The following is a 13,455-nucleotide window of genomic DNA, read 5'->3' on the forward strand; positions in this document are numbered from 1 at the left end:
CTTTGTATTTCACTTGATTCCAGAAGTAACCATTTGGCACTGAAGATAAACGTTGAGAATGAGGTGCTAGCCATAGCAGTCTTCCAAATTTGATTTCCCATATGAGTCTCACAAGGAAGCCGCATTTTTACATTTCCTTCTGCTCTGTTCTCACATGTAGTCTGTGTCTTTAACAAATCTCTACATAGCAGATCATGTTGGTTCGATTCCAGAAGGGTTTATTTCTTGTCTGCTGTCTGCAGAGTACTTACTATAAGACTGATTATGCTGAGAGACGATGACTTAATTGAAATGGCTTCACATCTATGCCCTCACGTGTTCATTTCAGCTTACAGACTGAGCAAGAGATCACAAGGACGACAACCCAGTCAAAATATAACGAGCAAGGCACTCGGTGCCGGGGACGACGACAGCAGAGAACCCTCGTGCCGGGTCACATGACAAAGCACACACACGGGAAAGAGCGATTCGTTACACAGTGCAGTTACACCCCCACCAATAAAACCATCTTTGGTTGTCAGTCTCTCCACCAGATGATTGGTCCCTTCAGGGCAGAATTCACATCTTTGTGAACACTTGTAAGGCCTGTTGTATGATACACATTCTATAGGCTAGAGGTCACAGTGGTTGACCTGCACAGAAATTTACAAGTTGTGGAGCCAACATTAAAGATTCAATACAAATATGTACATTTCTAACTTTTCTTGAAAACCTGGAAGTCTCAAATGGCACAAAACATTTGGCTGGAGCTGAATGAAGGCTGCCTGCTTTGGATGGGACATGTGCTTATAGATGAATATGATGTCTCTATCAAAAATAGGAAGACAAGGAATAGGCCAAGAAGCCCTCATGCTTAGAACAATGAGAGACCGCCAAGGTTAATATTCAGCGGGCACAGGCTGAATACTTATGAATACAACATGAGAAACACGTCCATACTGGCTCATGAGCAGCTGCCGCTGAGCCCTTGCGTGCACTGCCCTGGGCACCGGACTGACTGCGTCCTCCCTCCCCCTCCCTCCCCCAGAAAGATTCCACTCCACCAATACAGCCAGGAGGCTTCCAACTTGGGAACCCAGGCGAAAGGCCATTTGTTAAACGTTGTGAATGTAACCTCTGGGGAAAACCTGTTTCTTTGTGGAATGAATATCCCTATATGTTTTAATATGCAGACATATGGGCCTTGAGGAAAAAATGCCACACAGAAACTTAGATGAAGGAGTTTCTTAACATTTTCATGAGATTTCCTGGCCTGTACAGGGATGTAAGCTCATGGTTGCTACTATATCTAGTGCTTAATCGAATTGAATAAGTACCCCAGGAGTTCAGTGATGAGGGAGACCACATCGATCAATTGACAGGGGGTGTTGAAACCTCCACCTCTAACCGTGGATTTGAAATGCAGCTGGACCTTGTGGGGCCTTCTCAGAGACAGGGCCCTGTGTTCCTGACCTCTCATCTGAATAGAAAAGCTTTAGCCTCCTAGGCCTTCCCCAAGTTCCAACCAGCAAATTTAATCAGAGAAGTGAGAAAATGTAGAAACCAAGGAAAACAATCAAGTAAGACAAAATAATAACAGTTTATAAAAACAGAATGATCATATGATCCAGCAATCCTACTTCTGGGAATATACTCAGACAGAACTATAATTCAAAAAATACATGCACAGTTATGCTCATAGCAGCACTGTCAAAAGAGCAAAAGCAGGCAAACAACCTAAATGATCCATCAACAGATGAAGACAGAGAAGATGTGGTACGTGCATACAATGGGATACCACACAACCATAAAAAAGGATGAAACAATGCCATTGGCAGCAACATGGATGGACCTAGAAATTATCATAAGTGAAGTAAGTCAGACAGAGACACACAAATACCATACGATATGTGGAATCTAAAATATGGCACAAATGAACCTATCTACAAAACAGACACAGACTCATGGACCGGGAGAACAGACTTGTGGTTGCTAAGTTGAGAGTGGGGAGAGAAGAGGGATGGACTGGGAGTTTGGGGTTGGTAGATGCAAATTATTAGCTTTAGGATGGATAAACAACAAGGTCATACTGTATATAGCACAGGGAACTATATTCAATATCCTATGACAAACCATATTGGAAAAGAATATAAAAGAAGAATATACATATATATGTGTGTGTGTATAACTGAATCACTCTGCAGAAATTAGTACAACATTGTAAGTCAACTACACTAAATTTAAAAAAAAAAGACCAAAAAAAAAAAAAAAATCACAGTCTCATCTCCGCCAGCTCTGCAGGCTGATGTGCCCGCTCTGCAAGCCAGAGACGCTTTGACCTTGGTACCAAGGCGTCCTATGGCATGGCCAGTGTGTCCCCCTGCAGAGCAAGGCCATACGGGTGCAGCTGCCACATGTGGCTGGCAGGAGGCAGGGAGGCTGCTCTCAGCAAACGTCCTCTGCCAGCTCGGCGGAAGCTGTCTGTAGCAGGAATAACTCCAGGCCAAACAAACACTCCAGCTATTTGAGTTTTGAAATAAAATTGGGGGGGGGGGTGGGGCAGTTAGCAACTGAGGGTCATTTTAGCTGCTACCACTAAGGTAGCTTGTAAGGTACAGTAGCAAGAACTGGGATGGGAAAAGAGAATTAGATACTCAGGATGATCAAATGGCCCTAAGGGAGAACTAATATTTTTGCACACCTGTTCTGTATGAGGTAGAAGGAAAGATATTTTACGTATATCATCACTCTGTTACAGTTTTTACAAATGCTCTCTCTAAGCCTCACATCAACCTTTATGTATATCACTACCTCTAGTTAAAGATAAGAACCAGGAGGCTTTTCTAGGTTAAGTGACTTGCTTAAGGTCAATAAACAAGTAGAGTGATACACAGTGCTTCCCTGGTAGGTAAGTTGGTAAAGAATCTGCCTGCAGTGCAGGACACTGGGGCTTGACCCCTGGGTTGGGAAAATTCCCTGGAGAAGGAAATGGCAACCCACTCCAGTATTTTTGCCTGGGAAATCCCATGGACAGAGGAACCTAGCAGGCTACAGTCCATGGGGCCGCAAGAGCTGGGCACGACAGTGACAAAACCACCACCAAGGAGTACAAGAGATAAAGCAGAGAGTAAGGGCACATATGATAGGCACATACGAACCTACCTACAAAACCAAAGCAGGCTCACAGATACAGAGAGCAGACTTGTGGTTGTCAAGGGAGAGGGGCGAGGGAGAGGGATGGACTGGGAGTCTGGGCTGATAAATACAAACTGGAAGAGTGGAACCGGAACATGCCCAAGTATGTTTGGGGATGGGGGGCAGGGTGGCTTTTGAACACGGACAGTTGTAAAACTCTTTATTTGACTTCCTTCATAATATCCAGCTAAGATCCACAAGAAGATAACTTTTGCACATGGGAATTAAGACTGTGATGTTCAGTTATTCCTTCCACATGAAGATTTTCTCTTTACTTCTACTTTTACAGAATCAAGCTTTAATGCTACTAAGAGAACTGGTGAAGTTCTACAAATGATCTTTTCGTTTGGGGGTCTCTCAAGATGGAGTTGGGGAATTTGGGTAAACTCTTCCAAGACCCTTGACTGTGTTTCTCAATAAGGGGAAGTATGTTCTTTTATAAACTACATGGTGAAATTGGTGTTAAAGGACATTCAGGTGAGTGAAAGAGGTTGTGAGGTGCATTACTGGGTGGGGACTGGTTATCAGAGAGCACATTTCATGTGCAAAGAGAGTTGAATGTTGGGAGAAAAATATGGAGGCAATTTTGTGGAGATGGGATTATTTATTAAACTGTCTTCTGATGATCACTTAGGCCACAGGAGGCAAGAATTTGATTAGCCTTTGCATTTAAATGGCCAGAGACAGTTTTATTATTTCCAAGAAATTATCTCAGTGTCTATTAGAGAAAAGGCTACAGAGGGTATGTCCAGACATTACACTATCTTAGAAACATTTCTTCGGACTCTGAACTTCCTAAACGCTCTTCCAAATGTGATAATCTGATAACATAAAGTTTATGGCTTCAAGTTCAAAGAGTATTAAGAATTGGAATAGAGTCTGGAATGGTCCTGGATAACATATTTGATTCATAAAATCAGCCCTTAATATGGTCAAATTTACACGGGTGAGCCATAGACCTTGTCCTCTTAGCTTAATGACATATATTCATGTTGTTATTTTTGAACCTGTATTGGTTTTGAGAACATTGGTTATTGGTATTTCCGTAATCCAAGGAGCAATCAGGATGAAAGGTTTAATATCCTACAAATGAAAAGAATACAACATGCTTCTTTTTTTCAACAATACACTGGTTACATTTTTTTCCTTCTCCACCAGTTTCAAAAATCAGGTACTATTTCACCTCATTGATAACATACTTATCTCTTGGATTCTGGAATTTAGTGTGTTAATGTGAGGTTGTCACATCTGGTCTTTCAGCCTAACTGGAAACCCAGTAAGATGTTTGTCCTGATATATTTTCAGGCACTTTTGGGCACTCCCAAAATACTTCTTGATGTAAGCGGGATAGTGTAACTGGAGACTGGTCCCCAGGATTTCTATTTTTTCAAACTGATTTTTCCATTGTTAATGCTATACTCCCAAAATACGGAAGAAGGTGAAGTGATCATTAAGGTTAAATTCACGGTTGGCTTCTGTTATTTTTCCAACATGAAGCTTTTTGGTAACATCACAGCTGGTCAGTGTCAAGACAGGAAGTCAGCTGACATTGGGTTAGTCAGTATGATCTTTTACCCTTCTAAAAGTGGGCTGCCTGGAGTCAAAGCAACCTTTCACTGCCTCTATGAACTGTCACAATTTTAAGACATGTCAAACATGATATATAAAGGTACACATGTGCCACAGGCCAATTGTTTGATTGGTGCTGAGATTATCTCTAATTAATCGTCAACTGAGATGAGAGTAAACACCTATGTAAATCAGTTCAGTTCAGTCACTCAGTTGAGTCCAGCTCTTTGTGACCCCATGGACTGCTGCATGCCAGGCTTCCCTGTCCATCAGCAACTCCCGAAGCTTGCTCAAACTCATGTCCATTTCGATGGTGATGCCATCCAACCATCTCATCCTCTGTCATCCCCTTCTTCTCCCGCCTTCCATCTTTCCCAGCATCAGGGTCTTTTCCAATGAGTCAGTTCTTTGCATCAGGTGGTCAAAGTATTGGAGTTTCAGCTTCAACATCAGTCCTTCCAATGAATATTCAGGACTGATGTCCTTTAGGATGGACTGGTTGGATCTCCTTGCAGTCCAAGGGACTCTCAAGAGCCTTCTTGAACACCACAGTTCAAAAGCATCAATTCTTTGGTGCTCAGCTTTCCTTACAGTCCAGCTCTCACATCTGTACATGACTACTGGAAAAACTATAGCTTTGACTAGATGGACCTTTGTTAGCAAAGTAATGTCTCTGCTTTTTAATATGCTAAGTTGGGCATAGCTTTTCTTCCAAGGAGCAAGCATCTTCTAATTTCATGGCTGCAGTCACCATCTGCCGTGATTTTGGAGCCCAAAAAAATAAAGTCTGTCACTGTTTCCACTGTTTACCCATCTATTCGCCATGAAGTGATAGGACCAGATACCAATATCTTAGTTTTCTGAATGTTGAACTTTATGCCAACTTTTTCACTCTCCTCTTTTACTTTCATCAAGAGGCTCTTTAGTTCTTCTTCGCTTTCTGCCATAAGGGTTGTGTCATCTGTGTATCTGAGGTTATTGATATATCTCCCAACAATCTTGATTCCAGCTTGTGCTTCATCCAGCCCAGTGTTTCTCATGATGTACTCTGCATAGAAGTTAAATAAGCAGGGTGACAATATACAGCCTGGATGTACTTCTTTCCTGATTTGAAACCAGTCTGTTGTTCCATGTCCAGTTCTAACTGTTGCTTCCTGACCTGCATACAGATTTCTCAGGAGGCAGGTCAGGTGGTCTGGTATTCCCATCTCTTTCAGAATTTTCCACAGTTTGTTGTGATCCATACAGTCAAAGGCTTTGATATAGTCAATAAAGCAGAAGTTGATGTTTTTCTGGAACTCTTTTTTGATGATCCAACAGATGTTGGCAATTTAATCTCTGGTTCCTCTGCCCTTTCTAAATCCAGCTTGAACATCCGGAAGTTCACAGTTCACATACTGTTGAAGCCTGGTTTGGAGAATTTTGAGCATTACTTTGCTAGCGTGTGAGATGAGTGCAATTGTGGTAGTTTGAACATTCTTTGGCATTGCCTTTCTTTGGGACTGGAATGAAAACTGACCTTTTCCAGTCCTGTGGCCACTGCTGAGTTTCCCAAATTTGCTGGCATATTGAGTGCAGCACTTTCACAGCATCATCTTTTAGGATTTGAAATAGCTCGGCTGGAATTCCATCACCTCCACTAGCTTTGTTTGTAGTGATGCTTCCTAAGGCCCACTTGACTTTGCATTCCAGGATGTCTGGCTCTAGGTGAGTGATCACACCACTGTGGTTATCTTCGTCATGAAGATCTTTTTTGTATAGTTCTGGGTATTCCTGTCACTTCTTCTTAATATCTTCTGCTTCTGTTAGGTCCATACCTTTTTTGTCCTTTATTGTGCCCACCTTTGCATGAAATGTTCCCTTGATATCACTAATTTTCTTGACGAGATCTCTAGTATTTCCCATTCTATTATTTTCCTCTATTTCTTTGTATTGATCATTGTAAATCTAACTATTTACCTATATCAACAGTTAGATACAAATGATTCTCTGCTTTTGGATTATAATTATGAATTAGAGTGGGCTAGGATCACGTCTACTGCAATAACTATTTAACATTTTAAAAGATAATGAGATTTAGACAAAAACAAATTTATTGTTACCTAGCCATAGTCACAGAATGATGAATGAGAAGGTATGCTAGAGGGGACTCAACCTAGTAAAAACTAAAAGTATATGATGATTACAGAAAAACACTTCAAATCACAAAATGCTATGGATAAAAGAACTCAAGTATAACCAATTAGATTTAGGGCTTACATTGGCCTTCCATCATTGATCTGTTTTATTCATCTCTCCATAGTTCTGTATGCTAGAATTCTATTATTAAATAGAATTTCAGATACAGGATTTGCTCATTTCATATGTTTTCCCCCCTCCTTTGGAAGTTTTTAACATATTTCCTGATATTTTGGGAAGCAAAAGTTTAACTTGAGAAAAGAAGATAGGACTGTATCTGCATTTTATAGGGATATTTAGTCCTTAAATGAAATGTATTCATCCTAACCTCCAGTGAGCTCTGGGGAATTCATCTGCCTTAAGGAGCCAGTCAGCATTTTTCTATTTACTGTTGTGGTGGGCTAATATTTTGACATATTAATCTTTTGCCTATCTCTTTCCCTTATTTCCCTTCTCTCCATTCAAGCAGAAGGTAAAAGATCTGTGTTAATTGTTCCAGGGGAGGCCCTCGCTGGTGGCATCGTGGAAAGAATCCACTTGCTAATGCAGGGGACACAGGTTGGATCCCTGGTTGGGGAAGATTCCACGTGCCACGGAGCAACTAAGCCCACATGCTGCAACTACTGAGCCCGAGCTCTGAGGCCTGCAAGTCTCAGCTATTGAGCCCGAGTGCTGCAACTGCTGAAGCCTGCATGCCTAGAGCCTGTGCGCCACAGAAGAGAAGTCACCGCAGTGAGAAGCCCGCACGCAGCAGCTAGACAGGAGCCCCCGAAGGTACGTCATAAGGCAGAAAGCAGAGGTGCAGACATGTCTTTTTGGCTTTTGTTTACCAAAGGCCTAAATCTTTACAGGAAAGGAATTTCTAGATCTAGATAGAGGATTGTGAAGAAACAAAAGCAGGTAAGAATTTCCTCCAAACTGAAGAACTAAAAAGAAATGTTCTCTGGCTAGAAGGGGTAATAAGGGATACATATATGAGCATGTGTGCACGTGCACACACACACACACACACACACACACACACACACACACACACACACACACACACTTTGATGCCTTGTTGGCGTATAAGAGCTGTGGTACCAATCTAGGAAAAGACAAATGAAAGTCCATGAAAGACTGAGGTTAACTGTCACTATCTCTCCATCCCACCCTAACTGATGCTAGCAGAATGGGGGCTCAGAATTAGAAATTCTGCTGAACTATAAACGATAGTTACATATCCAGTTAACCTGTATTTGTGGGTTGAGATTCACATTTAACACACTAGTTAGGAAACACTGCTATATCATGTGAGTATGTGTAGCTTTAATGATGTTCATCAAAAAGTTACAGCAAACAAAATGGAAATAATCTAAATGCTATTTAACTGAACTGATTATATGTATATATGAAAATTGGGGCTTCCCTGGTGGCTCAGATGTAAAGAATCTGCCTTCCAGTGCAGGAGACACAGGTTCTATCCCTGAGTTGGGAAGATCTCCTGGAGAAGGGAATGGCTACCCACTCCAATATTCTTGCCTAGAGAATCTCATGGACAGAGGAGCCTGGTGGGCTACAGTCCATGGGGTTGCAAAGAACTGGACACAACTGAGCGACTAACATATATGAAAATTATTTGACTATTTAAAATATTTATGAGATTGCTTAATTATGTATGATGTTCAAAATATTCTGTGATATAAAATTATGTTATGACATATGGGCAGTAGGATACAATTTTGAAAGAAAAATATATAGGTAGGCATAAAGAATAAAGTTGAAGAATATATATTACATGAGGGACTTTAATGTTTCCCTTTAAATTTTTCTTTAATTCCTAACATTCTACAAATAATAGGCATTTCTTTTACAATAAGAATATAATAAAAATCATAAAATGCAATTAGTTTACACTGTGCACTGAAAATACTACACGCTGCTTCTATGGAAAAGGTCGGGGAGAGAAGACTCCTGCCGTCACACAATTCTGCTGATGTGGGGACTGGAGCAGTTGTCCCTTCACCTGCCAGGCTATTATTGTCACAACTATGCTTACAACAGGACCAGAAACTGGTGAAAGAGCAAAAAATAAATGAATAAATAAAAAAAATAAAAACATGAAATTAAAGAACTGAAAATGAGAAAAACTATATATAATTTGAGATGGAGAAAAATGAAAATCTTCTTACATTTTCTTAGCATGTGCATGCATGTGTGCTAAGTTGTCCCAGGCATGTCTGACTCTGTGCAACCCTATGAACCATAGCCTGCCAAGCTCCTCTGCTCATGGGATTCTCCAGGCAAGAATACTAGACTGCATTGCCCTGCCCTCCTCCAGGGATCTTCCTGACCCAGGGGCTGACTCACGTCTCTTGCATCTCCTGCATTGGCAGGCACGTTCTTTGCCACTAGCGCCACCACAGGGTCTAAGATAAAGTAAGCACTTAGCAACAGTGACTGAGACGGAAAACAAATAGGGAAAGGAAACTCTGCAGCTTTCCTGAATACAAAAAGGAAGCTGTGGCTTACAAATCTGATTTTCTAAATAAAACATCATTACTATTATAAAATATAAAAATATAAAACATTATTATTAGTATTATTATATATATTTTCTAAATAAAAACGGTGGAGTTGAAGAACTCCAACATGTAGATTACTGAGTATCAGCATGGATGAGTATTTATTATAAAATAGGACGATATGTGTTCTGATGAGTTCAAATTTTGATTTAATAATAAGAGTTTACATATAATATTAGCATATATATAGTCTACATTTGGAGGAGAACTAGATAAGTAGATGTAAAATGTATTCTGTAAAAACAAAAGTTATAAATATGGCAACATTTAATTTGAATTGTTACATATTAAAAGTATCTGAACTAGTTATTTCTCAGTGCTAATTAGTAACAAATATACATAAATCAAATTAGGTAATTTAAAATAATGCATTATTATTTAGCACTTAAATACTTTCTATTATTAGTATCTCTTGACAAATTCATATAATATCAATATAAGTTATGGCAACAGGAGATTAAATTACATTGACTTTAAATTCCACATATTATAAACTTAAAATTCTCATAAGAAACTCCTTTTATTATATTTGAAAAGTGAAAGTGAAAGAATTAGTCACTCAGTTGTGTCTGACTCTTTGTGACCCCATGGACTGTAGCCCTCCACACTTCATCCATGGGATTTTCCAGGCAAAAATACTGTAGTGGGTTGCCAATACTGTAGTGGGTTGCCATTTCCTTCTCCAGGGTGTCTTCCTGACTCAGGGATCGAACCCGGGTCTCCTGCACTGCAGGCAGAGTCTACCGTATGAGGCACCAGGGAAAGCCTCTTACATTTACTCTGATCAAATTGCTATACTTCTAGCTGTTTTCCTGAAACTGAAAACAAACCTGGAATTCTTATTGACACGAAACATTATGACTCAGTGGGTAAAGAATCTGCCTGTAATGCACGAGACATAGGAGATACAGGTTTGATCCCTGGGTTGGGAAGATTCTCTGGAGAAGTAAACGGTAATCCACTCCAGCATTTTTGCCTGAAAAATCCCATGTACAGAGGAGCCTGGTCGGGTACAGTCAAAGGGTCGCTAGGGTCGGACGTGACTGAGCAACTAAGTATGCACATTAGCTCTCCAAATACTCGTGGTTTCTTGGTCCATCTTTTAAAATTGTACTTACCCTTGGGAATGTTGCTGAGTTTATTTCGTTGAAGAGTAAGCAACTTTAGAAATGGAAGCTGATTTCTCAAGCTGCCTCTGTGGCGTTTCACCCATGAAGACTTAAAACTGGGTAGATCCAATAATACTGAGTGGATGGCGTTGTTGCTGAGGTTTAGTATTTCCAAAGCATGAAAATGTTCAAGAGAGCTTAAGGTTATTTTTGATATGAGATTGTTACTAAGGTCCAGGTGTTTTATGTTCCATTCTTCTTTTTTCATGTGAGTTTGTAAGAGAACCCTAAAGAAATTGGAACTTTCATCCACCGTGGGTGCTATCTGTGATATGTCCACGGGTATTTCATGCTTTCGAGCAAAAGAACGATTTGTTGTAAGATATCCATTCCATTGGCACTTGGAATTGAATAAAATACTGCTTCTTCTTGATGGGTTTGTCATTGTGCCAGTAAAATAAAGACCTATAACCATGGCAATCACTCGGAAACACGGGTTTTTCATAATGCCTGGAGAAAGAAAAATTGACTTATTCAAAATGACTTATGTACAAACAGCAAATAAGCAGAAATTTTAATTTTCAATTTAAGACTTAGCAAAGTTATCTTGCCTTGATTGTCAATTTAAGTGGATGTTTGATTTCTTACAAATTGAGGTAAAATATAACTGTCAAAATGGTATACAGCTAATAGTGTAAAATTACATTTATGTCACATTTTAAAAGAAAGACCCTCTCCCCCCACCCCAATCTGTCAAAAAATAGATGTTCGCTTGGGTCTCACCTCTGTGTCTGCTTTTCCTGGACCATTCACCCTACAGTCTTCTTTAGAATGAGGGAACCCTACCAAGATTAAACACTTCCCTGTTCCTTGCTGGTCACCAGCACCGAGCAGTCTATTACGCTTATCTTACAGCACTGTGATCAGCCACGTGAGTGACAAGTCATCTAGCTACACTAAACCACAGAACTGTATTGGTGAAAAGTTCAACTCATGGAAGAGACTTATGATTTTTTTAAATGACTGGAGGAACTACAAGCTTTGTCTTTGTGGCTTTTGGTGACCTTTCAAATAAAAAGGTGGGGGTTATAAAAAGGATGCTTTGCCTAGGACCCATGAAGATACAGAAACTCAAGTATCTTTTTCATCAGATTACTGAAAGCAATCAAAAGCTTTAAAACAAGTATCTACAAATCACAATACCTGCAGGTATACACAAAAACAATTTTAAAAGAAAAGTAAATGAGTACTTTTGTGATTTAATTACGAAATCCCATGAAAAGAATCAGTGTGTGTACAGATGACCACGTGCTTCAGCAGGCAGCTTTACGACAAACCGCCCTTCCTGCCTTAATGGCACCACTGTCATTCCCATCACTCATCTGAGTGCTAGAGTGGGCTAACTAGTTTTCCTGCCATTTTTACTGCCTCTTGATTCTCCTTCTTGGTTTATCCAATGAAATTCCGAAGGGTTACTTCCCCACAGTACTGTTTCCCTCATTTCATTCCCTCATTCAAAATCCTTAAAGAGATCCTCAGTGCATATAGTCCAAATCCCTCGGGTCGGCATCCTAGGCTTTGTATTGTTTACATAACTTTATGAACTAGTTTTGAAAGCACATGTGGAGTACCTATGAGATGAAGCTTGTGCACCTTAATATATATGTAGATCTCATGCAAACATCAGCTTTTGGTTCACTCCAATTCCAAGCCCAAAGCCCTTTCCTCTTCTCAGTTCAAAACCTATGTATGTCCTTCTAGATCTATCACAGATCTTATGACCTGAAGACCCTTTCTCCTGCTTTTCTGTCCAGAAACCTTTCAATATTTATTGAATGAATGAATATAAGTTAGTAACATTCAATTTGACAGAATATCAATACTATCCTGCATTGCTTTGCTTTGCATCTGTTTTAAACACCCCAAAAGACAACAGCTCCCAGATGGTAAGGGCCATGTTTTTATATATATACACATACACATATAGAAAAAGTTCCCCCACTTTTTAACATTTTTAATACTCTTCAGTCATAGGACTATGCTATATATAAATAGGGCTGTATCTATATCAACCTATTTATCATCTAAAATTTATATACACATAAAGATAAAACTTCCCCTATTTAAAAAATATTTTTAATAGTCTTCAGTCTGTCATAGGACTATGCTATCTATAAATTGGGGTTTATCTGTATCATCAACCTATTTATCATCTAAATTTATGTATTTCCCCCCATGTTCTATATTTTTAAGTCTGCAGTCTGTCATAGGGTTATACTCTGCTTGGATAAATGAATAGATGGAGTGAATGAAACTGACCATGTAACTTTTTAAACTTTGGTTTCATATAAGATCAAATCTCCCATATTTTTGAAGGGCATCTAAATTCAGGTACACATGGCCATGAACTGCAAAGCTGCCCTACAGCATGGATGAGTGACTGGCTTTTAAAGTGTACTTCTTATGTAATACCAGCAATTGAATTAATTTGTATAGTCAGAAAGGTATTTGTTACTACATTCAAAGCTGAAATCATCAGTATACAATTACATAGCAAGCTAATGTCACAATATCAGCAATAACAGAAAAAAGTCATCATTCATAGGCATACTATAATATCAAAGAGAAACATGTGGTTCAAAAATTTTTTCTTAAGGGACTTAAAAAAAAAAAATCACTTTTTTTTTTCACTTACCTGATTCTAAGTTGAAGAGATAGATCTGTAACTAGTAGATTTGACTTCAAAACAGCTGATAAGGATAATTTTATATCTTAAAGTGAAAGGTATTAATTCATAAATTAAAAAATATTTTACAACAATGCAAACCAGCCATAATATACATATGTCCCCTATGCAGTGT

At 39.3% G+C, this 13,455-nt stretch overlaps 1 protein-coding gene across 2 annotated transcripts in view; it reads right to left on the reverse strand.

Annotated features, from left to right (window-relative positions):
• LRRC66 (leucine rich repeat containing 66) overlaps nucleotides 1-13,455 on the reverse strand; it is a 36,286-nt gene that overhangs the window by 19,354 nt on the left and 3,477 nt on the right. The window contains exons 2-3 of one of the 2 annotated variants that reach the window (XM_043447952.1): nucleotides 13,290-13,365; nucleotides 10,604-11,104 (exon numbers count right to left, since the gene is read on the reverse strand). In XM_043447952.1, the coding sequence (XP_043303887.1) occupies nucleotides 10,604-11,099 (496 nt within the window). In that variant the 5' untranslated portion in view covers nucleotides 11,100-11,104; nucleotides 13,290-13,365. The remainder of the gene's footprint in view (nucleotides 1-10,603; nucleotides 11,105-13,289; nucleotides 13,366-13,455) is intronic. The other variant, XM_043447953.1, reaches the window with a different exon arrangement.

This window comes from Cervus canadensis, chromosome 26, assembly GCF_019320065.1.
Source record: "Cervus canadensis isolate Bull #8, Minnesota chromosome 26, ASM1932006v1, whole genome shotgun sequence".
NCBI classification, from domain to species: Eukaryota; Metazoa; Chordata; class Mammalia; order Artiodactyla; family Cervidae; genus Cervus; species Cervus canadensis.